The sequence below is a fragment of the Ambystoma mexicanum genome, chromosome 1p, assembly GCF_040938575.1.
Source record: "Ambystoma mexicanum isolate Mex_15411 chromosome 1p, UKY_AmexF1_1, whole genome shotgun sequence".
In the NCBI taxonomy this organism is placed as follows: Eukaryota; Metazoa; Chordata; class Amphibia; order Caudata; family Ambystomatidae; genus Ambystoma; species Ambystoma mexicanum.
In genome coordinates, this window is record NC_090921.1 from 626,319,159 (window position 1) to 626,337,849 (window position 18,691).

General features: G+C 42.6%; 1 protein-coding gene across 1 annotated transcript in view; it reads right to left on the reverse strand.

The window, feature by feature from the left end:
* LOC138577272 (solute carrier family 12 member 2-like) overlaps positions 1-18,691 on the reverse strand; it is a 953,949-nt gene that overhangs the window by 658,269 nt on the left and 276,989 nt on the right. Inside the window, exon 4 of the mRNA XM_069649614.1 lies at positions 5,993-6,088. Coding sequence (XP_069505715.1) covers positions 5,993-6,088 — 96 coding nt within the window. The remainder of the gene's footprint in view (positions 1-5,992; positions 6,089-18,691) is intronic.

Genomic DNA, 18,691 nt, shown 5'->3' on the forward strand with positions numbered 1-18,691 from the left:
TTCCTGTGCATGTGCAATGGTGTTGTTGCACTGGATGTCTGTGGCTGGAGAAGGATAAAGCAAGCAGCACTCTTGCTTGGTGAGGAAGCACACAGGGGTGAACAGGAGACACACAGGGGATCATCTGGAACCTCACGCGAAGATGCGAGATGATGGCAGCCATCTTGGTTGGGTAGAACAATGACTCTGTTCTCGCATTGTGCTGAGATTACAGTATGAAGGGCAAAACCTGTATTTCACATGAGTTCATACCAAGCATTGTCTCAGGCCAATAGTCAGAGGAACTTGAAATAGGATTAGGTTTTACAAAGCTTTACATTAAGGCTGCCTCAAGTATGCCCCTCTCGCACCCACATTCCTGGCCGAGGCTGGTGTGACCCCAATGCTATGGGAAAAATGTAAGAAGCTTTTTGAGACATATCTTATAGCTATAAGAGGGAAAAACTTTGGGAGTCCAGGAAAGAGGCTATTTTGCTCCACAATTTAGGGACTGAGGGACGGTCTATATATGATGACCTGCCGGACATTGCTGCATAAAGGGAAGGGGACATTGATGAATATACAAAGTGTTGTAAAAATTAGAGAAACATTTTGGGGCAAAGTGGCATACCGTCTTTGAAGATCACAAGTTCCTTCAAACAGTTCAAAGCCATGTTGAACCTGTAGAAAAGTGCATGGCTGCGCTCAGAACATTGAGCAATACATGCTTATTTGAAGAGATCTTTGACTCAGTGATCAGAGATCAATTGGCGCGTTGCATAAACAATCTGAAGAATCAGGAGAGGTTATTGGCCAAGGACCCCTGCTTAGAGGTTGCTGTTACAATCGCTTGCAGCATTGAGGAAACAGCCAAATATGTGAGAGACATGAAATCGGAAAAACAAGAGATTCATGAAGTGAGTGTCAATAAGCAGCCCCAGATAAAAGGAGGCAAGAGGGTCCGAAAGGCTAAAAGATACTTGATGTAGCAATCCTAGGCACCTCTCAAATAGCCAGTTCTGCACCGTGAGGACCACTATCTGTCTACGATGCAAAAGAAAAGAACACTATACCAGAACTTGCAGAGAACTGGGCTTAGTCAAAGGGTTCGACAACACGATCAAGTCAGTAGAAAATGCTGAAATTGGCTGTGTGAACACTAGTCATGTATTTGAGGTGGTGGCACTCACATCACCATGCAGAGGACCTATTGACAAATTTCTACTGGATGGTGCCCCTATCAGTATGAACGTCGACAGTGGCTTGTGGTGGACAATAATCTCCATTGAGACATACAAAGAATGGTAATGAATCTAAGAATTTGGTATAGCCTGATATTTCCCCTGTGGCATACTGAGGCATTAACATTGGTCTACTGGGTAAATTACATGCCAAAACACAATACAAGGAACACCAAGGAATTCTTTGCCATCCTGAGAGAACTAGAGTACCCGGTACCCCAGCAGATGTCTGCACCAAGGATACAAGCTGGTGCACCAACATTCAGAAAGCTCTCTCTGATAAAATCATACTACTGCAAGACAAAATCAAATCGAAAAAAAAACTCTATCTAACCTGACCAACCACTGCATCAAATCCTGACTCCCCTGGGCAACAATACAACTCAACATTTTGAATTCGCCCCGTCACAGAATCGGAAGTACTAAAAATCATCACCAGCCTTAAACCATCAAACTGCCAAGGTGACCTCTGCCCGGAAATGGTCATTAAGGACTGTGACTCCGAACTTACCCCCTTCATTATTAGCCTTATCAATGCCCCATTTGCTAGCAGCACTGTCCCCATTAATTTAAAAAATGCCTGGGTACTCCCACTACTAAAAAAGCCATCACTTGACCCCAATATATCAACCAACTATCGGCCTATCACCACAGTACCCTTCTACTCAAAATACTGGACAGAGTAGCCTATCTTCAGATCCAAAACTATCTGGAAGTCAACAAATTCCTCGGCCTTTGGCAATCAGGATTCCGCCCATGACACGGGCCCGAAACTGCGCTCCTAGATCTGAAAATGCAGATGGATGAGTACATTGACAAAGGCAAACCAGCCCTGCTCCTCCTACTCCACCTCTATGCTGCTTTTGACCTGGTAAATCATAACATTCTATGTAGTCATTTGGAATCAGCAGTGCATTTCTCATCCAAAGCTATTCAATGGATTCAATCATTCCTCTCGGGCAGAACCACAAGCGTCTTTTGCCCGAGCGCAGCAACCCAACCTAGTCCTGTCACCTGTGGTGTCCTACAAGGCTCCTGCATCTCCTCAACGCTATACAATATTTTTTATCAATACTTTATTTGATCGCCTTGACAACTTGGGTGTCACTTACACTAATTATGCAAACAACACCCAAATCCTCATTCCCAGCACTGGCTCGCATGAACTTGGCTCAGCCAACCTCAACATCATCTATCAAACTATCCAAACATGGATGGCACACCACGGTATATGCTTAGATGACAACAAGAACGAAGTCCTTCTCCTAGGATCTCAACACTTCCTAAAAAAACTCGATGACTCCTTCAAGGTCTTTAACATTTATTTTATTTTAATTTAATTTTATTTGGGATTTGTATAGCGCACTACAACACATGGGCAACGAGGCGATGTAAGAACATGAAAGTAGGCTTGCTTCGGGGTTACAGGTGAGCGGCCCCAGTTAGATATAGTTGCTTAGATACAGAGTCCGTAGATGGCAACATCATAACGGTCTCGAAAGACGCCTCCTTGACACTATCCAAACAAGTTAATGCTACTTCCTCAGCAGCAGCCTATTCCTCAAAGGTGATTAATGGTGGACAGTCATAATTTCGAGAAAAAAAAATTCGAAAGACAATGTCGAAACAATAATATCGAAAAAAAAAATATTGAATTTTTATTTTTATTATATATTTATTTTGGGGTCCGGGAATAAAAAAAATGGGTAAAACAAAAAAATAAATTAAAAAAGGGGGTTGGGGGGAACCCCCCCATTTCGAATAAAAAATGTAATTAAAAAAAATGTGACTTTTTTTCAATATTTTTATTTCGATATTTTGACTTTCGAAATGTTTGTTTTCGAAATGATCACTATAAACCGTGATTAACGCATGCAGACCCTTCCTATTGCCTGCCAGTTGCACTACTTTCTATCATTTTGTCCAGACTGTACTATTGTAATGCCCTCTATGCGGACACAAAGAGTAAAAATATAAAAAACTTCAGGTCCTACAAAGCAATACCCTCAGAGCAGCCTTGAACATTCCAAAAACATCTCACATCTCTAACATAAGAAAGAATGCACATTGGCTCCCGGTCCAAGAGCGCATGATCTTCAAAACTCAATGTCTGAATAACCCAGCACCTACTTACCTGGCTGACAAAATCATCAGAAACCAATCGATCAGGCCTAAGCGCACCGCGCACAATCAAATGCTAGTCACACCTAGATTCAAGCTCCTGAAAGCAGGAGTCCGTAGCTTACCCACAATAGCTGCAACACATTGTAATATACTACCAGCTGGACTAAGGTCTGAAGACTCCTTCTGGACCTTCATAAAACAACTGAAAACATGCCTCTTTCTACAGGAATCCACTAAGTAAAGAACTCCCCTGCTCGCAAACGCGCCCAATCGCCTCATCAACCTATCTCCCCACCCCCTAGGTTTTCCCTACCACCATTGTCGGCGTATACCATAACTATATATGTTACCCTCTATATCTGCTGCATATACTGGTTACACAGTTTTTTGATTAAGGTACTGTTGTCAGATGTAAAGCTATATGTTATGCATACTGTATATCTGTTACACTGTCTTTTGCTTCAAGTACTGTTGTCCAGCACCCAGATGCCCCCAGATTCGAAGTGCTATATAAATAGCAAAATAAAGAAATAAATGTGAGACCTGGGTATATCTGGCCATAAAGGGGTCATCTCTGCTAGGATGGGAAGAACAAGAGAATATTTGCATCGTCATTGAATACTTTGAGTCTAGCCCTGTGTTGGTGGTGGTCATAACTGACAAGTGGACAGAAACATACCCATAAGTGTTTTTGGTTGAACTTGGGAGAACAAAAAGGTTTTCAACATTGCATTGTGCTTAAAGATAATTAACTGCCAGTGACACATAAGGTGCACCCAGTTCTGTGGAAGATGAAGGATGCATTGAGCAAAGAGATTGACAGGTTGGTCAATCTTGATGTCATACAGCAGATAGAAGGGTCAGAACGGCTGGCACCCAACGTCATTGTGGCAAAACTGACTGGCAACATATGCATGTGTGTAGACTTCAGGGATCTCAACAAGTCCATATGAGTGGACAGACAACTTCTTGTGAAAATATCATAGATCCTAGCCATCACCTGACGTTGTTCATCACTCCCATTGGAGCATAGACTTTTGTCAGATGCCGTTCAGTTTGGTGTCAGTGGCAGCAAGTGATGGAACAAAGACTGAAAGGGTTAACAAATGTGATGGTATTCCAGGATGACATTTTGATCTATGGTACGGAAACACAGATAGTCGAGATGAAAGTAGTTGAGGCAAAGAGGAAGGGCGGAGGCAGGGCATTCTCTGTGCAGGGGTCGCAGGAACCAGTGAGAAAGGTGAAGGACACAGGAGACAGGGGATGGGTGGGGGGAACAGGAGTCCAGATTGTGGGCGATGACGAGAGAGTACTGGTAATGGGGGTGTCCCCCACACAAGGTGAGAGATTGGGAACAAGGGGATGGGCAGGTAGGGTATTGACAGTGGTCTCTTGCTGCAGTGGGAAAACTGAGCCCAGAAAGTCTTCTAAGCTGCGGCTTCAGCATTCATGGAACCTTCCAGAAGGAGTAAAGGCATCATCTATGATCTTGATGTATTTCCCATTCAATGTGTGATGCGGACAGAATAAAGAATAGATTGTGCAGCCATGTGCTGACTTGACGTGTCAGATTGCTCTTCTAACTTTTCAAAAGTGTTTTGCTTGAAGTACTTGTTAAAAACACTGGAGAGGAAGTTGGATTGCTCGAAACTATAGATAGATGATATAATGGGCTGGCACTAGGGCACTAGCACTAAAAAATTAAAAATAAAACTGCACTGTGAGAAGTCCAGCCAAGTACGAAGAATCTGTCAATCTGAAATCATCAATAATAACAACAGCTGATTACAGCTCAAATACCTCCTTAAAATGTTTGTCAGGGGAATTCTCAAGGAACACCACCGGCAGTATCCCAGAAATAACACAAGCTCAGTATTAACTTGCCCTAAGGCCATGTTACACATTCCACATTCTCTAGTAGTCTGGGTCCATTGTCCATTCAAAGACTTAACAGTTTGCTTCAAGAGGTAGGAGTGTTATTACAGATTTGGCAGTAATGGTAAAATAGGTAGTATCTGGCAATCACACCTGTCAATAACAACTGATTACAGGTGAAATACCTATTTAAAATGTCTGCTGGTAGACTTCTCAAGGAACACCACCCACAGTTCAGTATTAACTTGTTCTAAGGCCACTTTACAAGTTAAGAAATCACCTGGATCTCAGCTAGAAGACCGCAAAAAAAGATCTCACAAACAAGAGAGATGGTAATGACATGCAGGGTAGAAAAAATAAAAATCTGTCTGCAGATTGTATGTAGAACCAGTTGAAGCGAAAATATCAGGAACACCACAGGAGCTTTCGAGGAACCGATATTATCAATCTTGTCAATAAACAAGGGGAGAAAACAGATCCAACTGGTGTGTTATTATTTTCCAATGACTAGCTGGCGAAACCGCCTAATGCAGATTTACTTAATGATAATGATAATGATAATAATGATGAAGCTATTCTATTGTTACTTGACAAAACATTTCAAGGTAGAGGATTTTAGAAAATTGGGAACATGAGATAAGGCAGAGCAGTGAATGTGCATCAATGTCTCAATTACATTTCACATGTTTTGATCTTGGCTCCATCTATCTCTCATTGGCAATCAGCCATTGGGCAACTGATAGAGCATCCAAGCAAGACAGCTGGCTTACCTCCTCGTACAAAGCCATTGGTGGCTATCGCGGACGTGGATAGCCCTGTGATGAAAGTGACCACGGTTGCCATTAGAATGATCAGGAATGTTAGACCTGTAGAATAAATGGGAAGAAAGACATGCTTTAGTTCTTCATAGTTTCCCACTGCTCTATTATAGAAAAAACTCAAAAATAAAAAAATCCAAAAGTGCAAGAAGAGGCTATAGTTGTCCCACAAACAGAGCAATTAAGCTTGAACATTAACACTCTTTTTGTTGCCGTAGGCAAACGCATGTATCCAAGGCTTAACCATTGCTGACTATGGATGACCAAGGTTTGTACATGATATTGACCATAGCTTTCCGGAGTGAGTTACATTTACCTTCCTCTGGAGCTTACACTTCAGTGTTACTCTGCACATGAACCACTTCAGGGTTTATTTTACGTAGATTGTGTTTTTGATTTTGGTGCCTGAGCCCCAGTTCATGGGTTAAGCAGCCGCATCTGATGTGGGTAAGCCTGCATTTTGCAAGTTCAAATACCGTCAGCCACGTATCCTTCCAAGGCTGATAAATTGCGTCTCGATATATGGATAATAGCACCTATAATTACAGTGCTTCATATAAGAAGGAATTCATCAAGAAGCCCTAAATAAATACCTGATGTTAATATTCTAAGCTTGGATGTCTTAGGTCTAGTAGCTCGGTCATGAAACTCATAAGAGGTCTGACAGCCACAGAAGTAAAGAGAGTCAGGAAGGAGCAACATCGAGATCCTTTGAAAGAGGGCCAAGGTAGCCTATATATCAAATAATGGTACGTAAAACTGGCCATTAACATTCCAATGTCCAATTAGAGGCACTAATAGCTGCTTCTGTTATGTTCTGAGGTAAATAATTGACAATGGTTACTTTAAATTTATGTTATGTTATGTTATTGTGCTTTAGTGTCACACTGAATCACCACCATAGTAGTTTCAAATAGGACATCAGTTTTTGCATATTGGGTTATAGTGCCCACGCACCCCCCTCAAGGAGGCCAGAACCCACTCTAAAGCCATACGTTTTTAAAGCATGCAATGTCTGATTCCTCCCACTTCCAAGCTCTATAAATTAAAACAAGATTACAGTCTGCAGAAAAACATACAGAAACACATGATTTTATCATAGATTAATGTGAAAGTTCATGATAGGAAGGGCCTGGAGCTATAAATCCAAACATTATTTAAATTCTAGGGGTGGGCAAACATGTCCCAAACTCAGCCCTGAATATTCATGGGCTTCTCCACCAGAAATTCAGGAAAACCACAAATAATTGAGGGCCAATTGGGACTACCAAAACCCACAACAAATTTGTAGCTGGATTCACTGTCCACCCACTCACGAAATATCTCTGGTAGACATGTAGCTAATTCTTTTTCTAACACATGCGTGCTTGTCCTTCAGGACAGTAGAACAGGCTTTTCACTTTTTGAAAGGCTGCCCTTACCCAAAATAAACATATTTTTTTCTACGTTAGCACGAGTTGAGAAGGACCCTGGAAGTGGAGCAGGTTTCCTTTTTTAACCCACTGTTGCGCACAATGCTATGCTTGCTGCGGGAAGGGTAGGACAGCAGGGTATATTATTTTAGTTTTTTATGATCTCTCCCTGGTCCACGCTTGTGAGAGCATTTTTCCTATATCTAGCACAAGTCCGGAATGAACCTAGGTGAACACTTTTGTCAAAAAATCTTGAGAAATTGGTGAAACTCTAAATGACTGGAATTTCAAGGGAGTCAAAGTTTCACCAAATTGATTCACCCTGAACTTGGAATAATGTGGCCGACAAAGTGAGAGCTCATTTAAATAAGTCATGTGTAAGGTGGCACTGCTGAGACCAGGCAGATTATACATAGATTATACAAAGTTTCGGATCACCCACGAAAGGAAGCAATTGACATCAGTGGGCATTTTAACTGGCTGCATCCCCAAATGCTTTGGAAAGATGTCACTTGTCTACCAATGAAGACAGAAATAGCTATTCTGGCTGATAACAGCCACTTTACTAAAGCAATGTAATGTTGCATGTTTAACAGATAATCAAAGATAATTGAACTATCTTGCAAACATAGTTATAAAGTTCCTCTAAAAACAAACTCTGGGGACAGTGGTTTGGGTGGTGGGTGAATATGAGGGCTAACCAATTTCCTATGGCATCGTGTGTATCAGGGAATGAAGCTAAAAGGGGAGCCTTGCAGGGTCTCCTACAAAAGGACTCTTATATCCGACTAGTTTACAGGCCCGTGCATATGGGCCAAAGTGCAGGTTTTCATTGACACAGTAGGACCACTATCAATCCTAAACCTACATCTCCCTCTAGCAGGGACAACAGGTGAAGGTATGCAAATTGGCATTGTATCTATGGGGCTTATTACTTGTCCGGCAGTAACCGTGCCGGTACTACCAGCAGGTTGCCGCTGGACCGGTAATGATTTACCGGCACCAGACTAACCGGAAACACCGGGGTATTACAACCCTCAAGTCTGCCGCCGATACATTTTAAGTTCCCATTCCCATGGAGTCCCATAGGACACCATGGGAATGGGGACCATGGAAGCACCGGCGCCGTTAATGACGGTGCCGGGGCTTCCGTGACGGTCTGTCTACCGCGGCCGCTATGTCTGGCAGGGACTGCCCTGTTAGACACAGCGGCTTCGGCAGGCAGACTCGTAGTTTGCCGGTCCGGAAACAACGGTGCCGGAAAAGCTAACCAGCACTGTTGTGTCCGGACCAGCAAACTTGTAATGAGGACCTATGTATCCTAAGGCAACAGCTCCCTCTAACGGTGAAAACAGGCGAAGCTACTGCATCGGAAAAACATACATCTGGCCCTTTATTATATCATTAGATAGGTGATCAGTTAGCCGGGGTGGGGGATGGGGAATGTTTTTACTTTTATTTTAAGGGAAAGTACTAAATTAACTTCACATTCACACCAGGCTAATAACAGACTATTAATTCTTCTACAAATTTAAATGGAATGTTTGGAAGTTATTTGAAAACCAAATTCTGACATTATGGACTCTTCATGCACTGGGGTAGGAAAAGCAGAATGGTGGATAAAGCATGCCAAACCTTGCAGGGGATACGGGCTGAATCATCACCAGTTGAATAAGCTGTAACGAGTATGAGGTTGGGATTGAATGCAGCTGTGGCAGTGGTAAAGGAAGCTCCTATGGAGGTGGGAGTATCTCAAAATAGTAATAATGCAACATCTGACGTTTAAAAAAGGACCCCTAATGCAATTGTCTGCCTAGTGCTACGCCCTGGCAAATATTCCTTGTGTTACAGACACAACGCCTAGAGGTGATTGTAAAATGATCAACACATCTCAATAGGGCCCACTTGTATTGAGGCTGGGGAAGGAATACAGGTTTGATGCGCATGAGGATCAAAGAAAGGGGCCACATAGGGATCCGCTGGAACGGTGGAGAAGCACACATTTGATTTGCACTTAGAAAGGCTGGACACACGGAAACAAAAACTTTTATAAGTGTGCTTTGGTGAAAGCCCTGTCAGAAATTCTAGAGGTAAACAATATTTTGAGTAGTATCTTTGCCACATGTTGAATCCTCTCTGTATGTTCTGTGAGGGCTTCAATACCAGCATTGGGCTCCAAAACCCATATATCAGTTCTTGAATAATTAATTGCAAGGAGCCTCTAACGGCAAAAAGAATTGTAGTGTCAATGGATGCCGATTTCAAAATATGCCACCTCCATGACACATGGCTGGAGCCAATTATGGGCGTGGTATTTGCCCCTTCTGTTTTTGCTGGAGTTGCTCAGCAAAAGCAGCAAGACCAGCAGTTAATTTTGGATTGGTCAAGCGACATGCTGGAATGCACATTAAATGTTATGATACCTCAACAGCATAGTGCTATTGCTAGATGCGCGACAGAGTGTTTACTATTGCATATCCTTTGCCCCCCTTGCATATTTAATAGTACAAGCAACGGTAATGGAACGGTGCTTGAGGGAAGTAAAAGCATGGTGAGTAGTCTGCAACTGCATAGTTCTATCAAAATCCTCTCTTGGAACCTTAGAGGGCTTGGAGCGTGAGAGGATCATTTAGATTGGAAGGAGTTTGTTGCAGCAGCCCAAAATATATGTCTCCAGGATACATGGAAGTTAGATTTATTGCAAATGCATGGCTTTCAAACAATTGTTCAACCTACCACTAAAGGTCCTAGAGGTCATCCAAAGGGCAGGCTGATTATATGGGTTCATTCAGGCCTGGAAGCCATTTGTAAACCAATGAAAATTCCATCCTCACTGGCTATAATCTGGACGATCTTGGTTGTGGCTTCGCATAGAGCAATTGCCTTGGAGATATTGAGAGATTAGAGAGTGACCATGATCATTTGGTGCTTATCTATGCTCTCCTGCAGCTATTCGAGGTTACTAACTCTGCATCGCCTGTTTTAAATGACCAGCAATCCCTGGATTCTTTGAAACCTTTAAAATGGCATATGTTGAATAAAGAGGCAATTTTAACAGTATTATACTACCATTTATTGCCCATTCTACATGACTATGTCAATGTAAGATCCCTAAATATGCATTTGGCCTTTGATCAGAAGATGGTTGATAGTGTTGCATGTAAAACAAATGACCATGTAAGAAATACAAATACATTTAAATGGTACGATAAAGCACTTAGAACTTTATGCAGAAAGCACTTTATCAATTTGTTTACCTTACAGCATGCAATTTTTTGACTGTTTTATGTGATTGTGCGATTAATTAATTACTGTATATTGTCTTGATTGCTTCTATTTACATAGTCATGCTTGTCCTTTTTTTCTTGTGACTTTTAGATATTTATCTGAAGGATTATTAAGGTGTGTTCTGCAATGATTGTGTACGTGTATATGCACTAAGCACTTTAAACCATACTTAACTCATGCTTGTGGTTAATCCCTCTGATGCACTTTGCACAGTAACACCCGTGCTTTCAATTTGGATCATATTTTGTTATGTCTTGGTTGTAAATCCACTATGCATGTTGTTCAGTCTAAATTTCTTTTTGATTGATGCATACTATTTGTATGCACATAGGAATAATTGGCATTCATATTATTTAATATTCAGAATTGCTTTTATAACTTTTCTTTTCTGATGCATACAATGAGATCAGTTAAGATTATCTACATTGAATGTCACAGTTCCATTCAAAAATGGCCGATCTATTCACTATGGGTGCTGTCTGAGTCTTGTAGACCACAGAGCCTGCGTGTACATTCTAAATCTATCACGTTTGTGGGGTCTGTTTTAGCTTGAACAAGTACCTGGTTGGGCACGAAACGCGTTGCTGGATGCCTCATAGCCTGGAAAACTTGTTTCTTTAATATTAATAAACTGAATATTTTTTGACAGAATAATTTTTCTTTGCCCGCTTGTTCTGTGCTATTTTCTTCTGCCTATCCTGTGAGACCCAGATGCCACTGGTGTCTTTCTCCATATATATGGTGCAGTTAAATTGTGAAGATTTCATGCAACAAAACCCTTAAAAGTCAGCAGATGTGGGAAGGTATGGCCAGCTATGTTTTGTGCGCTCCTGTTGATGTTCCTCATAATGCTATGCCCCACATAATGCCATTGTGAATCCCTTCTCTTATAATATGTGTGCACTGATGGACTTAGCAATGGGAACGTGTCGATTTAAGATGGTCATGAATTCCCACATCCGTTGAATTTCAAGGGTTTTGTGGTGTGAAATCTGCGCAAATTAACTACACTAACTATAGTTTGTTCAGTGAATTTCAAGGGTTTTGTTATACCATGGATGTTTTACGGATCACTAGCCATGGCCACTTTATATTTTGCTCCTATAGTTTTCCTAAACAGGCCCCCTAGCCATGGCCTTCGGCGGTGGCCACAACACTGTTTCTTTTGGGCATACTAGCCATGGCTTTCGGCCATAGACAGTGGCCACCGCCTTACTGTACTTGTTCCCCCAATAGCTTTCCTCGGGTCCCACTAGCCATGGCTTTTGGCCATGGACATTCTACATGTTGCTCCAATAGGTTTCCTAATTGGGCCCGCTAGCCATGGCCTTCGGATGTGGCCACACCACTAGGTTTCTTTTGGGCACACTAGCCGTGGCCTTTGGCCACAGCCAGTGGCTACAGGCTTTGGCTGTGTCCCATGTACGTGTTCCCCAAACAGCTTCATTGGGTCCCAATACTCATGGGCTTCGGCTGTGGCCACTCTAAATTTTGCTCCCGTAGGTTACCTGAACGGGCCCACTAGCCATGGCCTTTGGTCGTGGCCCCTTGCCATATTGCTCTAATAGATTTTGTTGGATCCCACTAGCCATGGCCTTTTGCCGTGGCCACGTTCCATATTGCACCATGCAGATCCTCAAAGTAACCCACTAGCCATAGCCTTCGGCCGCACCCATTACCCCCACAACAATCTCCCTCTAAAACTCCCCTTTTTTTGTCTTAATCTCATTTTTTTTAACTCTCCTTTTTTCCCTTTACCGCGGTTATTAATGTACTACAGATAACCAGAGTTATCTGTAAATGCACACAAATAACCATGGTTATCAGAAAAAATGCATGACAAATCTTAAATTCTCCCCTGTCCTCTCAGACACTCACCAAGTGCCCACCCTCTTCCTACTCCCAAGTTCTTTTTCCTTCCCTAGTCCTCTCCTATTCCCCCAAACACTTGTTTCATTTGACGCACTTTCATTTGTGATCGCCTATATTATAACCATGGCTACCCCACCGGATATCCCTGGTTATCCAAAAACATTGGAGCTTTGAACTTGGTCCCCAACACACTACCACCAATGCCTCAATTTCACATGGTGTCCTCTCGCCCCCTCTACACCTCTACCCTGATGCCATTTCATCCTTTTTGCTCTTCCAAATGTCATTTTTTTTCTCTTTTAGTTTTCGGCTAACCCTGGTTATTTCTGTTATAATCTTGGTTATCTCTTGCATCGAACAAGAAAAATGACAGCTTTTTAATTTCCGAAAAGCCTTGCTGATGCATTGTGGGACACATATATATATAGCTATAATTTTGGGAGAAAGGCGCACCTCCTTCCCCATCATATATTTTAACAACTACTGGACTGAATAACCCCAGACCCGTTCAGGAAATCGAGTCAACACTTTGTGCACAAGTCGTTTCGTACCTGGTCCAATTCTGTCCATTGGATTTTGACGTGCGTGGTGCAGAAATGTTGACTTGTTCTCTATATGGAAATGAACGGGAGCAGGCCGAAAACTTCATTTTTTTGCTTTCTTAATACCATTTTCATTTTTGTATGAATCTTTCCAATCAAAAGGGTTGGGTGGTGTTGCTGGTGGGTGGGGGTCTGTGGTTACCGATAAACATTTTGTTTGCAAAATATCAGCCAAAATATGTAAGTCATAAAGTTATTAGCAATTCAATTTTTGGGTTTCCTATGGAACTTGATGCTCAAATTAACTATAGCTTGGCGACCGCAGAACCACTTGCATTCTTTTTGTCAGCATGTCATGCCATTACTAAAGGGGAATGATCATATGACAATCAGGCTAAGCCAACCTCACGAGGTGAAGTAATTCCCAAATTGCCTCTGCTCTTTTCTACAGGTAACTCACACATTTTAAACCTAATTGGATGCCATCAGTGATGTTTAGCTTGTGTCTCTCGGACCCACACCTAGGCAGACCATCCCTATTAGGAGGATTTAAAAAACTGAAGAGTGTTGGATAGAGGATTTTCAATGCATCAAAACCACTGGCATTATTCGGGACAATACGCAAAAAAACTTTATTTTTCAGCAATGCATGCCATTGCAGAAGACTAAAGACAATAGGCCCTTTGAGGCAGCCCCCCCCACATTATTTGTGCATTATTAAACTCACCAATAAATATGAAAATCAAGCACAGGTAAACACCAAAAGAGACAGTCCAGCTGAAAATGCTAGGTCACATCCCTTCTGCTCAAGGCCACAAGCATTCGCAGACATACATCAGCCTCATTGGTTGTCATCTTTAAGGTGTAACTTTAACTTTAATGGCTTGCATAGCGCGGCCACTGTGCCAGAGGCTTAAGGGCACTAACAACACACACAACACAGACAGACATACAACCTAACGCTGTGAAAAAAGGTATGTTACAGATGAAGTCAAAATTGGAAGGATATTATTAGTTAAACAGGAGGGTCTCCAGTCCCTTTCTGAAAACTGTGATGGAGGCCGCTTCTCTTAAGTTAATGGATAATCCATTCCATAAAGCTGGTGCGGCAGAGTAGAAAGCTAAATTTTTCACCTGCATCAACCTGCGTGCAGGGATCTTTAATTGAGAGCATTTGTTGGATCTTAAGTTATGTTTACTGGCTTTTAGTACCAATTCATCATTGAGGTATGTTGGCCCTGAGTTTTTCAGTCAGTTATGTGTGATCACCATCAGCCGGAAACAGATTCTCTCCTTGATTGGAAGTCACTGTAGGTCCCTTCTTGCATCCAAAATGTGGTCCCTTTTTTTCCAGTCCGCAATGACTCGAACTGCATTATTCTGCTTCACCTGTAATCTATTAATCTAATAAATTAGGTAGACCAATCAATAGACTACTGGAGTAGTCGATTTGCGATCCCATTAAAGCACACGCTAGGGTTTCTCGACTTGCCCTTCAGAGAAAGGGCCAAGCATGGGACAGAAGTTTAATATAGTATGCTGCTGAGGCAACCAGACTGCTAAGATGAGCTTCCATGTTCAGGTTGCAGTCCAGGTAAACCCCAGCGTTTTAACCTTCTTTTTCATCTAAATAGTACAACCGTCAACCTGTAACTGGATCTACCGTTCTTCCAGCTTACGTGTTTTGGCTTCCATTCCCACTAGCATCAACTCTGTTTAGCTCGTATTGAGCGAGAGGCCATTAGTACACATCCAATTTTGGATTAGGCTTTAGATTTTATTGATGTTGGCTTCGTCTTCCGCAAAGACATCAGTAAGAGGGATGACACATTGAGTGTCATCGGCGTAATTAGTAAACTCAATGCCATTATTGTCCAGGAAATCCTGAAACGACACTGTAAAGATATTATAAAATATGGGGGAAAGACAAGCTCCCTGAGGTACTCCTTGGGCCAGCTCTTTAGGATAAGCATCAGCCAGGGCACTACTCACCCTCCACTGACGTCCCCAGAAGAACGATTTAACCCATTTGTGCTGCCGAAGTGGTGAATCCTGCTACCTCCTCCAACCTGGTGACCAAAGCTGTGTGGTCCACCAGGTTGAAGGCGGCAGACAGGTCCAGAAGCATCAGCATGCAAGTATCTCCCTGATCTATATGCTGGAGGAGTGTGGACTTTAAGTCCAGCAATGCTGTCTGTATCCTGTGCATTTCTCTGAATCCTGATTGCCTCTGGTTCAATATGTTATAGGATCTCAGATGGGCAAGCACTTGCATATACGCCACCCTGTCCAGAGTTTTTAAAAGAAAAGGAAAATTTGAAATAGGTCGATAGTTCAGAGGATCACATGGTAATAGGCCTGTTTTTTTCAAAAGAGATGTTACCCATTAATTTTTGATACATACCAGCACACAGCATTCTCTGAATTAATCATTCACGAACCTACAGAGAGTAGTAATCAGTGCATCTTGGGTTGCTAGGAAAAGCAACTTGGGATCGACATCTGGGCATGCACGTTCTAATTTAGGTGACAAACAAAATGTAAGTGTGATGAATAGAGGGTTGTGAATCAAAACCTATGGCACGCGTCCAGGCAACCGTTCAATCCGTACTTTTTCAACCTGAAATGCTATTAAAGAAGGCAAAGATCCTTATGCGAATCGGCTTGATCACACCCTAAAAAGGATAGGTCAGCCTGAAAGCCTGGGTCACATCCCTTCTAAAAATACCACAATAAACCCCAGTCATGTTTTTGCCTTACTGGGCGTCACATCAGTGAATAGTAGCGTAGGTCTCTATGCAAAGCAAGTTCAGAACCCACACCTGGGCATGCGCGCAGCAATTAATGTGATTAACAAAGATGGAAAGTGAATATTGTATGGAATCCACTGGCATTGCTCTGCCTAACCATCCAAACCACTGTATTTTTGCTTGCGAGTCAAATTCTAATCAGACTGTCACTCATGGAATTGCTGTTTCCTTAAAGAACTGTTACTGAGGGAACAGTGCAACCAGCACTGTGAGCTGTAAACTAACTCTGACACTGAGAGACTTGTGAGGTTACATTTTTAGGCAGAAGACTGAGTGTGCTCATGATTAGAAACCAGAGAATCACTAAGTCCTGATGTTTTGAGAAGAAAAGCTGTTTGAAGCATTAGGAGAGAGTGAACCACTTTGATAGTCTCAGTCTACCATTAAGCTCTGTGAAACACTTTGAGAGACTGAAGCACATTGCCTGAGTCTACGATAAAGCACTGGGAACCACTATAAGAGAATGAACCACTAGCACTATGAAAGAGTGATACACTTTAATTCTTGAAGTCTATGAAGTGTGAAGAGGTAGGAAAGCCTAATGAAATGCAATAAACAGTTTAAGGCCTTTGGTGTTTGGTGGGCTGAATTCTTGCCTGAAGCACTAGAAGATGATGATGATCTGTTTCAAATCTGGAAACCCATGTTGGAAGCTGTGAGAAACCTGAAGGTGTCTCCCTGTCTAGTCCCCAGGGATCTGTCATCCAGGTGGCCAGGACACAACCATTGCTTTTGGATCAATTTCCTGGGGGTGGACCAGTGCGGGAGGATCACCTGGAGGTTGTGGGGGGTACTTGGGGAGTGGGACACTGACGAGTAAGACGCGGTATCCCCATTCTTCAAACGCCTTCCTTAAACACCTTTTCTCCATCCTATCATGTAGGATATTCCAGAACAGTGCCCCCCTTTTCCGACATGAACACTTTTACACGACACGAAAGACAAAGGACTAACACTAGAGCTTCAACCGGACATGTCCCAATATAAGGGTCAGGCAAAGTCAGGAAATTGACCAGAAACACACACACCCGATGGCCCTTTCCCTTCCCCAAAGGGATAAAAGGTGGAGCACAAGAGAACAGGATGAGAAAGGCAGACCGCACGATGTGAGAGCTAACTCAGGCTAGCAGTTCAAGAGGAGGAGAAAGACGGCGCAGACCGAGAGGGTGACAAGGAGAGAATCGACCTTGTCCTTCCCAACCAAGGCCCATGAAGTATCCCGAGAAGAACGTCCGCAAACAAAAGTGTGTGTTGCAACAGATGTCAAAGGTACATGAGACCCTCCTTCGCTAATAACCAAGCCGGGGAGAGACACTGGTGTCCGTGGTACCAACCTTGACTCGAAGGAGAAGAAAGACAAGCGGTTCATCACAGTCCGTGAGTCGAGGGGAGTGTTGATAAGAAACGAAACTGTGTTAAATGAAAACCCAACAGCTAATTTAAACTTTGAAAAGCGCAAAAGTACTTTTGAAGATTGAAGATAAGAGTAGGAAAACCAGCACCAAAAAAGTCTGGCACCACATGGGTGCTCACTTGGGAAACTCTGGCTGTGAACTACAGTAACCAGAAGGTCTTAGGAAAAGGTGAAGGGGGTCAAAGTGGTCATACAGGGGTCTTGTCAAATCCTCCATACCATTGAAAATCTTTGACCGGCAGATGATCGTGAAGCAAAGGGAAATTAATCCTGCTTGGTGAAATGAGCACACAGTGTGTTATAAAGGTTGGCAGGAGTGAACCCGGAAGAGGGAGGCCGACGAGCAGGGGTGAACCCTGAAGAGTTGTTCAAAAAGACATTAAGATTCAAAAAACCAAGAGACATTACAAGACAAGGAGAAGTCAACTGTCCCACTTGTCATTTGGGGTCCGAGCCCGGACGAGGGAGACCCAGGGGTGAAGTCGTCGGCCAAAGCCATACGTGAAACAGAACTTTTGTTTGTTTGTTTGTTTGTTTGTTTTATTATTTGTATTGCGCACCAGACCCAAGGGTATTCGGGCGCAAAGGCAAAAAGAGGGTTGTTCAACTTAGGTTACATATTAAACATGGAGGTACAGCTACGGTTACAAGGCTGTAGACATGTATAGTCAAAGAATTGCAGATGTATATACATAAAATTTACAAGAATGCACGTGTGATATATAAATAAAGCAAAACAGATATACAAAATATACATAAGATCCTAGGTGTCAGTGGGGGGAGGTTAGGCATCATGTTCTTTTAGCCATTGAGTCAGATTGGATCTGAATTCCTGGTGGGGGAGATCTTCCCTTAGAGCAGGGGGAAGAGAGTTCCAATATTGTGCTGCTTTAACAGCTAAACTGCTCCCACCAGATTTGGTGAGTTTAAATCTGGGTACTAACAAGAGGTTGGAGTTAGCTTTTCTTAGGGGGTGAGAGGCTGTTTGTCTGGTGAATCTGTCTATAAGGTATTGCGGGGCTGCGTGGATAAGACATTTGTGTGTAGGAGATGCTGTTTTAAGGAGGATTTTGTCTTTTGTGGAGAGCCAGTTAGTGGATCTCCTAAAGTCTGATATATGAGCATTTTTAGGGAAGTTTAGGGCGGCTCTCATGGCATTGTTTTGAAGTGTCTGTTTGTTTGTTTGTTTTTGGGAGTATCAGGCAAGAGATATTCTACTGAAAAGAGACTTTAACCAACGGAGAACCCGATAGCTGGAACAGAACTGTCAGCTCATGCTGGGGAAAGCTCGAGTATGTGCTGTGCTCAGGAGA